A 21,071-nucleotide genomic window follows, 5' to 3' on the forward strand; every position below is an offset into this window, starting at 1 on the left:
AACTCTCTCATAATGCGTGTCAGGACCCATGTCAAATTATCCTGTGTTTCTACTGAGCGCTGGTACAGCACGTTCCCGGGTTTGGGCTGTAACAAGCTCGGAACACTTTTAGAGTGCTTTAATTTCTCCTATCTGACATTTCTCGAACATTGTGACAGCTGCAGCCAGTTTTGGAAAAGGCGTGTATTGTTAAATGTTTTAACAAAACCTCAGTGCACTGGACAGGAGCAAATATATTGCATGCAAAAGCATACGTATAGAACACTAGTGATGGGAAGTCTAATTCTTTTCCGCAAACTGGTTCTTTCAATGTTTCAATGAACTGGTTAAAAAAACCCACTGATTTACCCAACCCAGGCTTATAGGAAAATCATGCCTCTGTGTGGGTTTCTGCAAAACTCTAAACTCTAAACACACTAGAGTAGAGGTTCTCAATCCACTTTTCTGCAGAGTGTAGCTGATCCACTTACCTGCCTGTAACTTTCTCGCGATCCTGAAGACCTTGATTAGTTTGTTTAGCTGTGTTTGATTAGGGTTGAAGAAAAACCCTGCAGGAAAGTGGACCTTGAGGCCAGAGTTGAGAACTTCTTTTATTCCTTTTTTTTTTTTTTACAAAGATTATGATTTGCAGGGCCAGAGTTTCGATTACAAAAGGCTAATTTTCACACAATTCTTTGCACAATATTATGTTTTTGAATTATTTATTTCATAAATTAATTGTATTCTGAAGCACAGTATAAAAATGTTTCACAAGCTATTTGAAAAGCTCTCAATGGGGAATCGGTTCAGCGCTGCAGCTGGAATTGCTTACCAGTTCAGTGCGGAAAAGGGCAAGGATCTGTCTCGCTATGTTTAAGAGAAGTCGGACTGAAAGTGCATTTTGCAATGACCAAGCCTCTTTTTAGCAGAAAGAATCAAAAGGCTAATCTTACCTTTGCTGAGGAGCATGTTGTGTGGAGAAAGGAAAACTGGTACAAGTTTACTTTAGTGATGAAAGCAGTCCTACAAATTCCTGACAGCTGTAACCCTCCAAAATCTTTTTTCGTGCTACAGTGGTTACTGTTCTCTAATTCTGAGCTCTGTGTTTTCCACAAAATAAGGTTTTTTTTAATTCCTTGGATATTTTGTCAAACATGCTGGTAGAACAGTGGTATACCTACAGCTGATATTCCTGGGTTGGATGTAATCACGCAAGGTTTGGACTGTTCAGTGTACTGAAGACCTGAGAACTACTGTGACCATTAACTGACTCTTGATTGGAGAGAGAACTGTTATCAGTGTTAACCCTGTTGAAGAAAACGGCATATGCTGGTTAGGTATGTTTTGAAGCATGGCAGCAGGTTTGAGCTGGTTATACGCTGGTTATGAGCTGGTTTAAGCTAGTCATGTGCTGGTCCTAGGCTGGTTTTAAGCAACTAGTTTCTGCTCAGGACCATCTAAGAACCAGCTTAAACCAGCTCAAACCGGCTGCCATGCTTCAAAACATACTTAACCAGCATATGTTGTTTTTTTCATCAGGGATATTTCCAATATGTTTTAATTGTTGAACTTTAGACTTTTTTGGAAAAGACATCAGAATCATACATTTGCCCTCTTGAAACCCTCAGCAGACCGTTCAGCCTGTTGGACATGTCTGTACTGTTCTCAGTTCAGTGTACTGGAGCACAGAATGAGTGGTAAAAATGGCATCATAGGATCAAATACTCTGAGATTTTGGCTAATTTCGAGTCGGAGTCACTATCATGTCCGAAAGTAAGTTTTGATTGAGTCACTCCAGTTTACAAAAAAGAATCAGCTGGAAATTGTGTTCCATTTGTGAATTAGACATTACTAGTACATGCATTGCCACGTGGAAATAAAACCCAGGAATGGAAAGAAACAGGGTAGTGGATGCAGAGAAGGACTTGGCAACCCAACACACAGGGGGCTGTAGGTGACCGTTATTCAGAAGACATTATAATCAGCACTATATTACAACCCTCCACCACCCCACTCAGGGTCAAATCACTGCCCCCGCCCCTTAAATGGAGCTCCATCTCTGAGGTATCACCGGTCTTTCCCTCAACAGCTTCTCTTTCAGCCAGCTGGCCTGAACAGTGGACATTATCTCCAGCTCAGGGACTAAAATAGTCCTCTAATGGAGCAAATGGAGCTCACCTCACTTTGTCCTCTCTAACTTCGCTGCTCAGGTGGTGTTGAGCAGGGGGCTGACAGTGGTGATTGGAGGCACTTTAAGGGCAGGAACGGGCACCGTATCTCCAGTGTGTGTGCTCTCTGTGGGGTGTGTGTGTGTTAAAACTCCAGGGGAGCTGCACAGGAGGCCTCAGTTGGAGAGAAAAAAAGAGGTTGCAGCAGGAAAAAGGCATGTTTTATATTGTATATCGTCCCCTGAGTGCAGATGACACATGCTGTTAGCTTAGTGCCGGAAATACACAAGAGAGTCCAGCATGTACGCTGATAAAGGCTGTATCCATTGGCTGATTTGAGATGCCAAATGCCTTTCCTAGAAAGTAGATGAGGGTAGGCGGCTTCAGTCAGGGAATGAGTGGAATAAGCGTAGTCAAGTATGGGGGTTTTTACTTCTTGTAGTGGATCATCATCAACATCGTTAAAATAATAGTATACCCAGAAATGAAAACTTTTCATCAAAAGAGATTTGGAGAAATGTAACGTTTTTTTTTATTTGTTCGTTTTTTTACATTATTTGCTCAGAGATGGATCCTCTGCAGTGAATGGTTGCTTTAAAAATGAGAGTCCAAAAAGCTGATAAAAACATCACAATAATTCTCAAGTAATCAACACAAAATGAATAGCCCCCTCAACGTCTATTGCGGTTACAGCTCTGACACTGACTCACTAATGTAGCCGGACTGCTGGAGTAGCTGCAAAAATCAGCTGACACAAAATGGCCTTAAGGTAGAAGTATTCTCATGGGTGATTTTTAATTGAGTTTATGATGTGAGTGAATCCTGGCGAGTAGGATTTGATTAGTAAATCTAAAAAGCTTGCAAAATACCATAATGAGTATACATTTCTGATGGTGTTTAACGATCTTCAGGAGCCCATTAAGCACATAATATTTCAATGTCATTTTTTGGTTGTTTTGTGCCATTACATGCACATTAGACATCTAGTTAATCATGGCTAATTGCACGACTCGCTCCCTGAAGGGAACTTTGCTGAGACAAAAAGCAGCAGAAAAATACAATTCTAAAGAGGAAGTAAACAGTGGGAGCAAAACATGGCCTCCCACAGATTGTTTCAACTGTCTATATCGCAAATATTATCACACCTAGCCTCCGCATTCACACTTATATATACAGAACTCCACAGAAACAGAACGAAAGACGTGATGTCCAGAGATGGTGGGTGTGTTTGCTGTCAACTATTAGTTACATACTCTGCAGCTAATCTGTCACATTTACACTGAGGTCAACGTGTAGAACATTTTAATAACACATTTCCTCCAGTGAAATCAGCAGTTGTCAGTAGCTCTTGTATGCAAAGTAGGCCTATTCTCAAAAACAAATGTCAGTTTGTACTGACATATATTCATTCACCAGCAAAACATTGTTCTCCGAATGATTCTATAAAGACTTCTTTTGGATCTTATGCACTATAGTTTGTTTGGTCACAAAACTGGTGATGGAAATAATATGAGATGGCTTTTATAAGTGAATGCATATATATGCATATATAAAATATAATTCCCATCACTGTTACCTTCATTCATTGCCGGTTTATAACAGTCAATTCATCTGTGCGTGAATGTTCCAGACGGACTGGCAGGCGGTATATTACTAAGTATTTTCTGTAACCCTTTCTGCAAGTTACATTTTTACACCAGTATGTGGTGACAGCTGACTTTTTAAATAAACAAATCATTTATTCAAACAATTCCAATGTAGTGCTGAAACCCTATGGTAATTGTTAGAATGGCCAAGGATCAGCAATCTCCACGTAAAACTGATTGTGCAGACCAAACCGTAAGACGTAGAGACTTGAAACTTGGAGGGATGGTAGGACTCACACCGGCAACAACTTCACCAATAGTCACCCCAGTCGGCCTGACGGGGGCACTATAGCGATCAAAAGTATTAAATTGCTCAGAACTCCTAAACTGTCAGTGGCAGGCTCAAGTGTCTTGTCGTTGCAATCCTTGGCTCACGCCGCATAAAAAATGCATGGATTCAGTTGTGAGCCTGGTAAAATTTTGGGTTTTTTTTGAATTTTTTAAAACCTACTTTAAAAACTAGTACTAAGTTTTTCGCCTAAACGGAACCAAACCAGTGTAGAAAGATTCTCTGGAGAATGAATATCAAAAAAAACTTTCGATTCACTGTCACAAAGGGACGCCAAAATGTTTGAAAGGAAACTTTTAGTAAAATGCCTTAAACTCCTGAACAGAATAAGATATCTCCGCCAAACTCAGAACACTTATGTAAGAGTTCAATCTGAGGTCACAGGACAAAAATCGTGGAGCTTGGCCACTTGGTGGCGCTATTAGAGGAGAAAAACAAAAATGGCTATAACTGTGCAACCATTTGTCCTATCAACATGAAAATCGCTGTGCGCGGTTTTGGTCCAACGTGCCATTGGTGTCTACAAGGACATTTGCGTATCTCAAAAAAAAAAAAAAAGGGTGCCACTGGCTGAAGAATTTTTAAGCACCTATTAGACAAGGTTAACGGAGGCCGATTGGAATGAAACTCGGTGGGCTTGGTTGACTCATGGCTCCTAAATGATTGTACATTGCACGTTTTTTTGCACATACACACAATATTCATATCATATGATTGAACCTCTCATTCTGGACAACTTTGCCTGTAGAATCGCTGCTGTCAAAGAAATCGTTTGTTAAGTTATTGAGAAGGTGTAAAAAAACCTACTTTTGCAAGCTAGTGCTAGGTTTTTTTCCTCAATCTGGAAAACACACTGCAGTACGATTCTCTGGGCTCTCTACTGTCAATAATTATCAAAAAATGTTGAATGTTGTCGTTTGGGAAGCTATAACAGGGTCGTTTAGAAAAGAGGCCTTGTCAAATTTACCCCAAATCCTATAAAGCCTAAAGGAAAACTCAAAACTTCACAAAACATGCTGAGTACATGCAACAGGTGATTCTAAACAAGCATGCAAAGTTTTAAGGAGATTGGACCACAGCTGGTGCTATAACAGTCATAAACACTAAAAGACATCATATTTCTATGATAAATTACCAGGATTTGCCAAAAACGCTTTTTTAAATAATTGATTTAGGTGGTTACAGGCTTGCTAAATAATGTCTTTTTTCATATGCCTTAAAGCGCTTTAACCCCAATAATTGCTGCTTGCAGCTATCTTTTTGGATTGTCTTTTGTAGCTTTGATGCTTAGGGGCTGTTTCGAGTATTTACTGTGAAACGATCGATGAGCTTAATCTGACATGAATTAATCTGTCGTCTGGTGATTCTAGAAGCCTAGTCTGCACCATCATCTAAACAGAGATAATTTTAGGTGGTCCCTAGATAGTAATTCACACCCCTCAAACACATCATGTGTCAGCTCCCCCTGAAGGTTTTCTTTTTTCAAAGATCCTGCTGTCAAATTGATACATCATTCATGATATTGTGAAACGTATTACATCATCTCCTCTGATCCAGCTTGAGGAAATGGGCTCGCCTGCAGCTCAATCTAGATGACATCAAAGCTTTGTTGCTTGAAGATGCAGAAGACCGATTTGGGATGGTGACAGAAAATGCGGTCTTATTTTGGGATGTTTTCATTATCGTACAACTCTTTTGTTTATTGGTTTTGAGATGCAGAGATTTAATTAGATCTCCATGAGGTTTAGTTAAAAAGTGGATTAGAGCAGTGAATCCCATTGAACAGTATGTACCCAGTTGCCTCATCATCAACATCAAACCTGAGCTGTATTTCTCTTAACTCCTATTATACTGGATGTCACTGGATAGCAAATTTACTAATACATGAAATCCATGTGGTACATTTAATGCAGGGTAATGTCAATCAATCTTGGTGCGGTGGAATTTAATTAACTTTTAATTATCTTGAAAGATCACACACAGAGCGACTGTCATTCGTACAAACTGACAAAGCTAACACAAACTATTTCATTTTCTTAAAAAAAAACAGAAGCTAAAAAAAAAATAAATAAATAAATCATAGAATTATTTACTATTGACTATTAAATATTATTGATTATATATTGATTCCAAGATTAATCTGACCAATAAATGCTTGTATTTTTAACCATTTAATTAAAAAATAATTATAATTACATTTATATTACATAAAAAATATACAAGTCAAATAAATATTAAATAAAAAATAAATAACAGTTTTAATATATCTATTAATTAGTCAATTTGAAAGTAGAGCATCCAAGCTGTTACATTTTATAAAATATAAATATTACTAAATAATTGCTAATTAATAAATATATATTAATACATTAGTAAATATTAATAATTGTTAAGTTATTAAATAGTATTAATACACATTTAGTTAAGTATAAATATTTTAGCATTACATTTACATTGCATTTATGTTAAAAACAATACATTAAATATCAAATAAAACCAAATAACTAGGTTGACCTGTTTTCTGGTTTGGTCAGTTGACATTAAGGGGACATATTGAGTTTGCATTTGTTTTTCTGTGTTTAACAAAGCAAAATGGAAATATTAGTCCTGGACCCAGTTTAAGTAGCTCTTAGTGTTCATGTACTGGTAAGAAATCACTGGACTACAGAGTTGGTGCTTTTGCTTTTTTGACTGCTTTACTGTCTTATTTCAAGTTTCAGTGCCTGCTTACACACACACACACACACACACACAGAGGACTGTGACTCCAGGGCATTGATTCACTGAGTGGCGAGCGCTGTGTTTTAGCGATCAAAGCCTTCGAGCTCATAGTGATGGGAGTTTGATGCCAGAGAGGGAGAGAAAGTGACATAGACAGCGAGAAAGAGAGAGAGAGAAAAATAGGGAAGGAGAAGACTGATGAGATAAAATATGTGAAATCAAGCAGAAGGTTGCAGAAAATAGAGCTGGCGTCTTCTCCAGAGCAGTCAGTATGTTCTCTCTTGTGGGAAGAAGCCTGTAGACCGCTTCCTTTATAGTCTTTCTGCAGTGCCTGACGGTTCTGGTGGCAAAGCAAAACTGCCACCTCACAACACTCCTCTACTCTCATGTACAAACCCTCTCAGGATTCGAAAACAGCCATCCGTCTGTTTCAAATGCCAGCTCACATGTTTGCATCACATTGCCACTTCGACATTCCCTAATGTCAGGAATCTTTTCATTGTCTTGAAGCACAAATAACAAATATGTGATTTTGTGTTAAAGAAATATTCAATATTCAAAATTATTTTCAATCTAATGTCTGTGGACCACAGCTGTTGCATGCTATCAGTTACAGAGGTCAGTATTTTATTTAATTTTAGAAATTAGTTACAGTGAATACACATATAACAGAAGCATGTAGATTAAAATAACATAGGAACCAATGATCACCACCCCTTCCCAAATTCCATTTATTTATTTATTTGATTATTATTTATCTATTTTTAGTAACAATTAATTAACAGTTTAACATTACATTTTTAAGGCCATATGAAATCCATTTAATCCCTTTATATATATATATATATATATATATATATTAATTTTTCTTTAATGGTTATATAAAATGTTATTAATAACAAGTGACTAATTATTTGAAACTACAAAACGTAAACAGTTTACCAACAATTTTTTGAAAGTTTTGCATTAAATTCTTGTTTTTCCTATTTTAATTGATATAGATTCTGTTTTACTGATTGAATTCAATTCTAATAATCAAAATGCACATCTAATCTATTTAATTCATAAAACTTTTAACAGTTTAATAATTTATTAAAATTGTACAGTAACAGCTTCCTCCAGTTTTATTTTTCAGAAATTCTGTTTTAATTTTCTCTGGATTTATGACTGAATACAAATGTATTATCAAAAGCAGTAGTATTCAAATGATGACCTAGAATATTAACAAACTAATACATTTTTTTTAAATGTAATCAAATGAAATGATACCTTTTTTGGCAAACAATTCCATTTATGTTTCATACATGTTTTGCACATCACTGAAATCATGGAGCCCTAATAATGTTATGATCTATATTGTTTTAACACAGTTTAATAATAATAATAATAATAATAATAATAATAATAATAATAATAATAATAATAATAATAATAATAATAAATTAGTTTAATTCTCAATATTCTCTCTTTTATTCTCTCTATTTTTTATTTTTTATTTTTCTGGATTCAATTTTAATGGTTAAATTAAATTTTATTAAACAAATCATGTCTAATTAATTGAAACTATGAAGCTTATACAGTTTTCCAACAATTTATTGAAAGTTTAACATTAATTTGTATAGATTCTGTTTTACTGATTGAATGTCATTTATTTAATTTTAATAATCAAAATGCACATCTAATCAATTTAATTCATAAAATTACAATAATAAAAAATATATTAAAAAAGTAAATAACAATACCTTTTTTTTTGGCAAACAATTCAATTTATGTTCCATACATGTTTTGTACATTACTGAAATCATGGAGCCCTAATAATGTTATGATCTATATTGTTTTACCACAGTTAAAATAAAACAAAACAAAACAAAACAAAATGTGACTTCAAAAACAATTTACAATTTTTGTGTTCTGTTACACCCCAAATATAAATAAATATCTATATCTGTACATATATATATACTCAGCCTCAGCCTCAGCCCACACTTTGGATAAAATGTATCACCCATCGTGCTCTGTCCAATATTTGCTCAGAGTGGTGTTAGCAGTTGAGTTATTTTTAACCCAGCCATTTTTAGAGAAAAATGTCCAACATTGTAAGTGTATTGTTGTGAACCTAGAGTGCATGCAACAATAACACAGCGTGTCAGTTCAATACAGGGATCTACAGTATTCTCTGTTGATTTTCTTCACATTACCACAGAAAGGAAAGCATTCATTGATCTTTAAAGTCACAAGAACCTGCTTAACCTTTCCTCCACTGTGATATAATCACACCATGTCACACTCAACAATACAATCGTTTCCACTGCGACAGGAACTCATAATCCTGCTACTCCAGACGTGTCCAAGTATCCCGTGCCCATCCGCACAGCTCTCAGATAACCTTTCCGAAATGAAACAACATTTTCGATTAATCTTTAATGAATTCTCTGTTGACCTCAACAGCACATTTCTCAGGGTCACAGAGTATCGAACTAGGATATATAAATTTCACTGGAGAAAGACAGATAGACACGGAAAGAAGGAACAAGGTGGACCGGTTCCTGCTCTCGAGACACAGGGGGTTCAGAGCGATACTCATAACGGATTCAGCTTCATCTCGCAGCTCTTAAAGGCTATAATTAAACCTCCAGTAGGATCCCTCCCAGCCTGGAGAGAAAGAAAGGAACCTTTGCTGAGCTTTGGACAAGATATTCTGATTTTCAATAGGTGTGATGACAAGGACATGAATAGAGTTTAATGATGGCACTTGCTGTCGTAGAGTTAGTAATTAATAAAGAATGGCAGGTACTCATGCTGAGCCATCACTATCATATAGTATAGCTGTTCACCCTTGGGGGAGGCGGGGGTTGTTACTTAAAAATGTATTTTATATGGTCTTGAGTGCTGGAACGATGCTAGGTACGTTTAGCAAAAGGTTTACAGTTTCAACAAAGCAAGAAGAAGGGTTTGTTGGGTTGTTGGTTGTTTTCTAAAAACCTCCTGCTCTGAGAGCCCTCGCAATGTCTTTCAACAAGCGTGACGGAGAAGATCAGGCTGATTATTTGCTCTTTGATATGCAGAGGACAATACTTAAAGTTAATTACATTTTGGGCTGTTGAAAAGTGGATGAGTAATTGAAATTAAACTCACCAAGCAAAGAGCGTCATTTACGAGCATAATCATACACACCTGCTTCATGCTTTTATCAACAGGCTCTTTGGACACACGCACAACATTTCACATGTTATCATCAACATTTTTTTAATTCTCTTTTGAAATCTCTTCATTTCTCAAATTATTGAAATTGGAGATGGTGACATGTTTTAATAAACACTTGATGAAATTATAGAAAAGACTCCTGCGGAGCCTCATGACTGTGTGAAAATACGTTTCTTAAAATAGCAAATAATTTGTTCTTTTTATGGCATGGTTAGATCAGCTTCTAAAATGTATTTTGGTGTGACTCCCCTAAAATGTTATGGTGTTTATAAATTAACATTACATGACATTTGTAAAAAAACAAAAACAGTTAGGTTACACATTTTTTAAATAATCCACTTTAGTGTGGACATTCTAGTGACTATAAGTAACTTTAAGTAGCGTTTCTCCCATAACTGTAAATAACTAATGCTCATTAGAGTATTAGTAGATTGTTAGGTTGGGGTTACGGTTAGGAGAATAAGGGTAAGCTTACATCAAAATTCGAAGAGTTCACTGAATTAGCCAGTGAAGTGGATTTACTTACTGTAGAGTTAACATGAGTTAAGTTATCATGAGCACTGTAATGTTCGAAGCAGGAAGCAGGAAGACAGTAGACAATGAGCGCAGTGCTGAAAAGGGGCGGGTCTACGTAATGTCTATAGACTGAACATGTAATACATATGTGCATAACACCCCCGTTTTCACAAATTCATGTTTTTGTAGTTTACACAGAGACGATAACAGTATAGTTTTCAAAAACTTAAACTCTGAAACCCGTTTTCAAAAGTTTTAAGGCCCCAAAGTGAATGAATGCGTAAGTGAATGCTCAAAATCTGGTTACACCACATGACGTATTTAGAGTCGTTTGATTGAAACTTTTCTCAAAACTGGTATATGTTATACTGACTTAAACACAAAGAGTACACCCTTACCAAAGAGAAGTATACTTCAAGTTTATTTCATTAAGTATACTTAAGTAAGTTCAAGTATATTATTAGGTATACTTTATGTCGTAAGTATACAAATGTCAGTGTACTAGTAGTATACTTGTAAGTGTGCTATTTCAATACTCCTTGGCACTAAATTGGCCAACTTTAAAGTATAACAGTAGTAAACTTTAAGTTTATATCTGTTTTAGTTTATACTGCAACTACACTAAAAGTGAACTTGTAAGTATACTAATAGTTTACTAATTAAATACTTGTAGCATTTTAGTACACTTTGAAGTACTGTATAGTCTCAGTAAACTACTAGTTTAGTTGTTTTATACTGCAAGTATACTCGTAAGTAAACTTTACATCATACTTTAAGTATACTACTATGTATACTCACTTTTAGGTATTATTTTGTATATATTTTGTTATATGAATATCTGAACATACAAAACATCAAAAGAAAAAACTGGGTATCTGCTTGTAAACAAAAACATTTTATTCTAGCTTCATGCATTCTTTTTTTATAAACACTGGGTAAGATTCGTTAATAATTATAAAAAAGAAATAAATGAACAACATTTTCAACAAAAAACTAAAAAAAAGAATGGATATGAATAGGATTCAGGGTGATAATCAAAATGTAGATGTAGAGTCGATCAACACCCCAAAGCTTGAGAGTCATTATTACCTCTTTATGGGTCACATTTTATTCCACAAAGCTACAGTTTTCATGCTGTTTAATGACTACTGATAGTGTCAGAAATGCGTGGAAGCATCTGTTGTTTTGGTTTCTTCTTCGCTTGTGTTTTGGGAATTCTGTACAGAAGATGTGTAATAGCGCCCCCTACCGTATAACAATGAAAATATGGATTCTCAGAGAACAATATTGCTCAAATATATTTAGACTTTTTGCAAGTATGTCAAGTATACTTAAATGTCATTTTAAGTATATTTCTGTTTTAAGAGTATTTGTTCTTTGTCTTTGTTGTAATCACTCTGATTTACCAGCGGATCACATGAACATCACTTTCTGCATTGGTGTTGGTAATCAAAAGCTCATTTGCATAAATTTGAACTCTGCTCAACTTTGTTTCATTGGCAGTGGTTGCTGTTGCTCATCTTGCCTCAAATTGTCAACTCTCGTTGAACATAATAGATTTCTGGTAACTTTGTAGCAGCTATATACACCCGTTAATGAGAATGCCATGAGCATTTCTTATTTTCATAGTGAAAATACAGAGCATAAACAGGGATGAGTGTTATGGATGATGATGAGTTCAGAATAAATTTAGTCACACAGATCTCTAAATGTTTCACTAAACCTTATCTGTCATCTGCATTTATTCCGTGTGCGAGAAAAGTAATAATGTCGCTGACATTTGGCCTCTGAGCAACCGTTTATGAAAGAGCAGGGCGGATTCATTTCCATGTTAGAAATCCAGAATGAATGAAAGAGGGAAAAATAGTTTGGCATTTCCTGAAGGATAATGCACTGCTTGCAAAACTGCAAAAAAATCATGTTAAAGTTTTTGTTGAGATTAGGTTTGGGTATGGTTCTGTGTAAATGAAATGCTGCATTAATTATGCTATTTCCTTTTTTCTTTCTTTCTTTTTCTTTCCTTTTTTTAGGTTGTGCACAAAAATCAACACATAAAATGACTACTACACAAAATTTATTCCCATAATTTTCCACACTCTTACAATCGTAGGATGCTGTAAAGTCCTTCCAATTAAATTGAAAAGCCCTTGCTTAAGGCGTTTAGCAAAGTACCAGTTTATCAGAGTTTCTGCTAAGAAATTTTGCTTCCAGCTAATATGAAGGGGAATGTACAGGGGAATGAACAATCTGTTAAAAATATAGAGATTTCTGCTTCTTTGCAGAGGAAGCAATTCTATCAGTTGGCTTAGGGTCAACATCATACTCAAATTGACCAATTTGGCTGCGCTATACTAGCTTGTCTTGTTTTGTTTTAGCTATGGACATATAGACTAAGCACCAACATGGTTGCTAATTTTGGTTGTGGAAAGTCAATGGTTATTATTAACTAGCTTAAATTAAATTTTATGAATATAAGACCTGTTAAAGTTCAAGACAAATTAGGTTATGCCCATTTTCTCAGTCTGGTTTGCGCTGTGGTCTTTGCTATTTTTCAAAGCATCTTTTATTTTACAAGCAAAATTTTTGCTTCTGTAAGTGATGTTACTGACAGCGGTTCATTACACCACAGCGCCATTCAGCTAATCTACAACAAAAATGTCACCTGTCTGGCCTGTGACACGGTGAAATTCACCGGCCAAATAGAACATTTCCACAGCACCAACATTCTTCATGCTCGTCATGTTTGTCACGTCCATCTGGCTTTTGACAGCTTGCTTATATAGTAGTCACTTTTGCAAAATTTGGGTAGAAATGTGATTGGTGCACAATCTTGCCACTTTAGACCAGTACAATCAAGATCACATTTCAGTTACTACAAACATTGTACTATAAAAAGATCAATTGGAAAAAGTAAACATAAGTGAAACACCCAAAGTATTGAACAGCAGCAGGAGGGAACTTTTTTTCCCATTCTCTGTCTCCTGTCAGTTTCTGTATTCCTGATGGCTCAGGTCAACATGGTAATTATCATCTGCGGTGGGCATAAACACGGTTGATTAAGGTAAATGAGAGGATTACAAGCAGATTCCTGTAGACCTGAAGATGAAGTGAAGCAGAAACATGTAGGGTGAGGCCCTTTCCAGAAGGCTGCTGGGAGAACCTATAATCACAGCTGCTTTGTTAGTGAGAGCAAATCCGCACATTTCCCTCTGATCATCTATTCTGCCTGAGTCCATCCTGAATGCGTGTGTCTGTGGGAAAGTGTGTGTAATGCTCATAATAGAAATGCCATTTCAGATTTAGATGTTGAGATGTAATGACAGTCGTGCCGCCGGGAGTGAGGCACACAGCTCATATCAACAGGAGTAAAACACTAGTGCTGGAATCAATATCTGTGTTCAGAGTTTACCGCAGCTGATCAAGTGTCCTCATGTCTGGAATAGTTTACTTAAACAATTTTGTCAGCATATGATTTGGATCATAAAGGAAATTGGAACATTTTTAAGCTAATTTGTGAGGAACAGACCATAAATTAGCTTAAAAATGTTTCAATTGCCTTTATGATCCAAATCATATGCTGACAAAATTTTTTAAGTAAACTATTCCTTAAAAGTAAATATCTTTTATTTTAGAGTGATCTGAAAGCATTCACTGCTCTCCAGACATGAGGACACTTGATCAGCTGCGGTAAACTCTGAACACAGATATTGATTCCAGCACTAGTGTTTCACTTCTGTTGATATAACATAATTTTTAGAAGATTTGAATTATAGAGTATGGACTGACTTTATAATGATTTTATCATGTGTTGAGATTACTAGCCTGATCAGTGCAGTGCTGGAAAAGAGCAGCAGGAACGTTTTTTAAAATATCTACTTTTTCGTTTCACAGAAAATAGTTATTCAGAATGACACAAGTGTGGTTAAACAATGAAAGTACTTTTTTTTTGGATTTACTATACTTTTCACTTTTACAACAAGCACCACAGAGAATATAATGTTTATTTTGAAAAAAAAAAAAAAAAAAAAAACTGACAGAGAGCAAACACCTTGGCAACAAAACAATGTGTTGCCTAATTATCATTGTAGGTTAAAACTGGTTTAGGTAGGATGCACACCAAGATCTGCTGCATTTGAAAAACAGAAAAAACAATCCAGCTAGTAAAAAAAACATATAGCACTATGTTAATTTACTGCAGATCTGTTTATCTGGTTTCTAAAGTGTTTTAAAAAATTTAAAACACATGTAAAAGCCTAATCTTATTTGCATGCTTACGAGGTTAATAAACTTGGGTTTACACGTGAGAAGCCACTTAGTATTTTTCAGGAAGCCTACAGTCAACATTTCTGGATGTCATCTTGAACCTTTATCCTGGTATCTGCTTTTGTGGAATTCTAATAAGCCAGTTTAATGAAATTGTCAAAAAGCCTCTTCAATAAAGCTTCAAATGTCAATGTGTCACTGATAGCGTTTAATCGCTGTCAGAATTATACTGATCTTTTTTTTTTTCTTTCTCCCCAGGAATCTTTTAGACAGAGACACGTTCTCCAAATCTGATCCACGTGAGTACATCCAATGGAAGATGAAACTGAGCTTTGTGTCTCTTCATTTTATACTCTTTCTGCATTAATTAGCGACCCCCACTCGTTTTCTCCGTAATCTCTTGTCTTTCGCCTCTCATCAAACATCAGCGTGATTCTGATGAGTTCTTCTCATCTACAACGCTCTGCATGACTCCAACGAACCTGAATGAAACATGAACTCAAATGCGCAATGGCAGCAAGTTTCGTAGAGACCCTTTGAAGAGAACAGGCAGATGAGCTGAAAAAGAGAGAGGCAGAAAAGAAAGGGGTGGAGGGAGTTATAATAAAGAAATAGTTGATCCAAAAATGTAAATTCAGCTCACCCTCATGTCATTTTTTAAACCAGTATGGTTTTATTTCTTCGGTGAAACACAAAAGAGAAATGATTAAGAATGTATTGAAATCATAATGGCTAGATAATGAACATAGGTAATGATAATGATTTTCATAGATAATGAAAATATGGTTCACCATATTTTTTTCTGAGGTATTATATAGGAATGGATAGAAAAAAAAGAATGTAATGTAATTTGTAACCACATATATTTAATCTTTATTGTTTTACATTTTTGAAATGATCCCTGCATTTGGCAACATTTTTGAATGAACTCTGGATTTGGAATGATTCTGATTTGGAATGATTCTGATTTGGAATGTTCCTTTTGAGAAGTTCACTATTTTAGTGTTAAATTGTTGTTTATAATATATATATATATATAACGCCATCAGTGGGGAACGACACTAAGATACAAAAGCTAAAAGGTACATCTTTGTACCATATTAGCCCCTAATAGCACATATTATTATTAAAAAAATGCACATATTATTATTTAAAAAATGCTCCTAATATCACCTAAAATGTACAAATTAGTATTGTTTGAAAGTAGGGATGCACCAAAATTTTAAGAAACCAAATATATTCTGACGAAACTGTGATTTTTTTGGTTTCAGATACAATAGTTTCGGTAGGCCACAATCATTGACCGAAACATTGACACAAAATACAAACAATAAATGAGGTTTTGATGCTATTTAAATGTGACTTGACAGATTGCTGTAGTGCCTCAGTTTAAGCAGTATGTGAATCTATCATCTCTTTCTCTTTATTACTAGTTATAGTAAGAAAAAAGCATTAATGAACATCAGAATTTGTTGGAAAAAAAAACAGTACAACTTACTTAAATGTGTCATGTTTTTTATTATTGCTCTATCCGTGTTTCAACCACAGAAAGACATCAGAAAGACATTTAGAAAGAAACATTTTGCTAAACATTTGCACTGTATTACATATTAATTATAATTTACTTAATCCATTGTCTTAATTATTTAATTTATGTTTGAATACATTTGTCATGAAAATGTTTTTATTACAGCCATGGTTTAAATGTTATATTTCAGTAGCAAATTGAAGTAGAAACATAATTTTGTTGTTAAAAATGACATTAAAAAGTGCCACATGTGCAATTTAAATGTTTGTACAACTAAAATTTATTTTTCACTTTTCAATTTTTGGTTTCAGCCCCAAATTTTTTCTTTCGGTGCATGACTGTTTGAAAGGGTATCGCCCAAATCACAGCTTCACTTTTTTTTTCTTTTTTCTTTTGAGAGTGTAGCACTAATTCTTGCTATTTTTGTCCCTTTTCACAGTGTGTGTCTTGTACACTCAGGGTGTGGAGACCAAGCAGTGGAGAGAGGTGAGTGGGCACACACACATACACACACACACACACATACACACACACCCACACCATGAATGTTCCCAGCTTACATTGCTATGGTTTCATCTCTGCTGTTGTTGTCCAATCAGGCGTGTCGGCTCTCCCTGCAGCAGCATGCAGTCAAACCGCTGTCTGTTCTTCCTCTTCTGTACACCATCAAAACACATCCAGCATCTTATTACTAACAAGCAACACATAGTTCAGTGCCTGTACAACAGCTCTGTGTACTGTCTCAACCTGCTGTACTGAGCAAGTGTTGTTTTTCCAACGGTGTCTTTATAACGATGAGTCAGTTTCCGTAGTTTCCAATTTGAGGTTATGAATCAGAAGAGGATTGTCCTGCTGGGCAGTGCTGATTAAGCTTTGGTGTTTTGAACATGTTTGTTTTTCTCATTTCTTAGTAATAAAATCTGATGCATGGTTAGTCATTTTACCCTCTAAATGTTATTAGAAGCATGATAGATATTATCTTTAATAGCATTAAAAAAAGATTTAAATAAGTAAATGACAAAGTGGTGCAACTGTTATTTTCCTCAGACTAATTCTGTGCCACTATGTCCTCTGTCTATCCTCTATAGACTTGTTTTCTCCCAATGACACAACCAAGAATAGTATAATTCTATACTTTAACTCAGTGTGCAATTTTTCAACATAGGCCCATTGGAAAATGTGTCCAAAAAGTACCTATAAATGTAATTCACTACAAATTTAGCTGAAATAAACAATAGTGGCAGTAAAACACCAACACCAAATTATTGCCTGGTCAGATTAAGTTCTACCATGATATGACCTCAAAACACTATTACCATAGTGTTTCAGTTGTAAACTAATACATTTTGATATTTGCATCACATTGTCATGGTTGCTTAGCTGAGTTCAACAAGCTGGGGCTCTAGAGGAGGGTGTGAAGCTGGAGAAGGGCAAGGACTGGTAGAAGGTTATGGTGGGATGAACCATGGTGGAGGATCCAGGGAGGAGCCCAGAGCAGGAGGAGCAAGGTGTTGTTCTAGAGCCCAGCGAGGATAGAGGAAGACCAGGCCAGGAAGGCCAGGACGACACCTGAGGTCCGGAGGGCCAATGCAGAGCAAATGGCTCAGGTGACCGAGGTGGAGACAGGGACCCGGAAGATCACGGCAGAGCGGGAGTAAGTACCAAGGCGAAGCCAGAGGGAAGGAGTGACGAAGCAAAGCCGGAGGAGTGTAGTCCTGAGGCGGCAGATGGTCGACGACTGACCAAGGTGGAGCCGGAGGGATGAGGAAGCTCGGTGGAGATAATGGAATGATGAGGAAGAGAAGGTCAGAGGAGTGAGGTGGTGTCCAGGACTCGAAGGGTGGAGGCAGGACAGGGGAGACAGGGGATCCTCACGACTAGGCAGAGCTGGACACTGGAAGTCTTTAGGTGAATCCACTCTTTACAAATAGCAAGCAGAGGATGAGCTGAGGGACTGACAGGAACCTGCAAAGGTGGGACTGAGGAGCCAATGTGACAGAGGAGTGGAGATGGGAGAGGGAGCCTGGGTGGGATTTTATGACAATTGGGGGGTTCTGGGATGGTGTATGCTATGGACAGGGGATTGAACCCGTGGCTGTGACAGGACAGACAGGGAGTTCATAAACAGCCTCCTTGGCCATAACAGGACAAGCAGACAGTTAAGACAATGACGGAAGAAGATCTGTTAACTCCACTGTTGCGTGCGTTGATGCGTCTGTTGAGGCTCTGGCTCCAGTGTGATCCTCAGCTCTGTTGTTCCTGAAGGCAATGGTCTCTGGGTTGGGAGTGTGGTTGGAGATGTCCTCCTCAATGGGGCATCCACTCCACAAAGGCAGCCAAACTCCCTTGAGGACCATCCATGAGCAGGCTAGCTCGCTGAGGCTGGTTTAATAGAAACCAAACAGCAAGTGGTCCGGCAGGTGGTGAAGTTGGCCAGTTCTATGAAGTCTCCTATGTGATCCTCCTGCTCGAGCAAGAGGAGTTAGATTTTGGGGTTCATGACAAAAAAAATTACCCCAAAAAGGAACCAAAAACGTTGCACAAATGTCGGTTATTCTGTCACGGTTGCTTAGCTGAGTTCAAGCACACAAAGCAGGGGTAATCCAATACACAGTCTTTAATCTTAAATCCACGGGAGAACAAACAAGGAATCCACAAACAGACCAAAATGGCAAAGCATATCCAACAACAATAACCGGCAAATGAGAGAACTGTATATATACCAACACAAGTGAGGGGTTAATGACAAATAACTGAATGCAGGTGAACAGAATGAACTAGTCAGGACAACACGGGAAACTAGGTAATTGAACTAACTAAGGTTGGCACACTAGAAGATTTTCAAATCTTAATTGATTTTGAAACCATGGGAGACCACAGACATGAAGACTGTTTCAGCTGATTTTTAACCTTATAATCCTCTGAACGCGCACACTAGACGATTCAACCAGACCGTGAGACCACACACTTGTCGATTGTAGGGACATTTTCTTATTGACATGAGATCTCACAGAGACTCGCAAGATCAAACATGACTAGAGAAGAAAACCGAATGGAAGACAATCAATGCTGTCAGCTGGCTCTCCCGACACGCAGTCTGTTTCACAATGATAAACTGAGTATAAAAAAGAATATGGGCGAAGTTTTCTGCTTTCAAGGCTTTTTTATGGCTGGCAAGTTTCAGCTATAGAAGCACGCAACATTTGGTAGGTGACGTTTGCTCACTCTCATTGGCTATTGGGGGTATCACGTCAGAGGCAGCCAGATCAAGAATCGAAAATGTCAACATGTTTGATATTTACGATTTGAGTTTGGGGATGCTCCGTCTCAGTCTGGAGCAGGTAAATAATCGTAATTACACCACACAATAGAGGACTGTGAATCGGGCCACAGCCCCTGATCGTTCAGGGATGCAAATCGGGCAAAAAATCTGTGTGCGGCCATCTTAAGGCAGGAGAACAGAAACAGAAAGAAACACAAATAAAAAGTCCATAACAGTGACTCACACCCTATATGTATGGATTTTCTGCTGTAGTAAACTTGCTCGGTAACCCACCCGGTACAGCACTATACTTGCGATCCAAAGTGCTCGGCTATGAATTCCATGAAACACGAGTCACATTTAAAGAGCTCAGAATTGTAAAAGCAAGATAAAATGGCATGATTGCTTCAGAAAGTGCTTTTTACATCACATTTGCTTTTGTTAACACTAGAGCATTAAGCTTTTAGTGGCAATTCTTTTTCAAACCACATGTTCAACAACCGTCATAATAAAACATTGCCAAATTAACGTTCATCTGTTTCAGATAAATCTTAATAGCCACACTCACTGTACATTTTGAAAGTGTCTCTGGTGAGGCGGCATGGTGGCTCGGTGGGTAGCACTGTTGCCTCACAGCAAAAAGGTCCCTGGTTTGAGTCCTGGCTGAGCTAGGATGCCTTTCTGTGTGGATTTTGTCAATACATGTCAATAATGCCAAATGCCATTAGTCCTCACATGTCTTTTCACTATGTGACAAACTGTGAATGAATGAATCACTGAGCTACTGAGTGGGTACGATTTTCAACTTCAGACTTTAAAGTCTTCTAACTGAAATATAACGTATTACAAAACATCAGGGGTATCCAAACCCACTCCTGGAGGGCCAATGTCCTGCAGATTTTAGCTCCAACCAGCTTCAACACACTTGCCTGGAAGTTTCTTGTGAGTCTGAAAATCTTGATTAGCTGGCTCAAGTGTGTTTAATTAGGGTTGGAGCTGAACTCAGGACAGGACAGTGGCTCGAGGATCAGGAATGTATACCCATGGTTTATGTTATATCAGTTTGTGTTCCACAGAAGAATGTAAGTCAGTAAAGGTCTCGAACCATATTAAGTGTGCAAAAATTACAAAATGCTTTTCTTTTAAGGTTAGAGACTTAGTAGTATTTACTGCAATAGAGAGTGACATTTTGGAGTCATAATCAAAACTACTGTATGAACTTCAATGTAACCACAACTGATAAAGAAATTCTGAATTTCAGATCTGATATGAAATAAAAACAAGCACACATCTCACAAAATGTCAGATACAGCCACAAAGGTCTTTGTATTAAAAAAAATAATTTTCTTATCCAGTGGCAGATGATTTTGCCCTATCCCCTGACTGTTACGTATAAAACTGAGAGCTGAGGGCTGGCTCATACACCTGCAGAATATTTGTAGGTTTTTGTGTAGGCGATGACAGCTCACCATAGCAATAAATCCTGGCATGCTTC

The 21,071-nt window shown here is 36.9% G+C and overlaps 1 protein-coding gene across 1 annotated transcript in view; it reads left to right on the forward strand.

The window, feature by feature from the left end:
* cpne5b (copine Vb) overlaps window positions 1-21,071 on the forward strand; it is a 119,745-nt gene that overhangs the window by 15,120 nt on the left and 83,554 nt on the right. The window contains exons 2-3 of the mRNA XM_051122691.1: window positions 15,045-15,085; window positions 16,754-16,800. Coding sequence (XP_050978648.1) covers window positions 15,045-15,085; window positions 16,754-16,800 — 88 coding nt within the window. The remainder of the gene's footprint in view (window positions 1-15,044; window positions 15,086-16,753; window positions 16,801-21,071) is intronic.

This window comes from Labeo rohita, chromosome 11, assembly GCF_022985175.1.
Source record: "Labeo rohita strain BAU-BD-2019 chromosome 11, IGBB_LRoh.1.0, whole genome shotgun sequence".
Taxonomy (NCBI): Eukaryota; Metazoa; Chordata; class Actinopteri; order Cypriniformes; family Cyprinidae; genus Labeo; species Labeo rohita.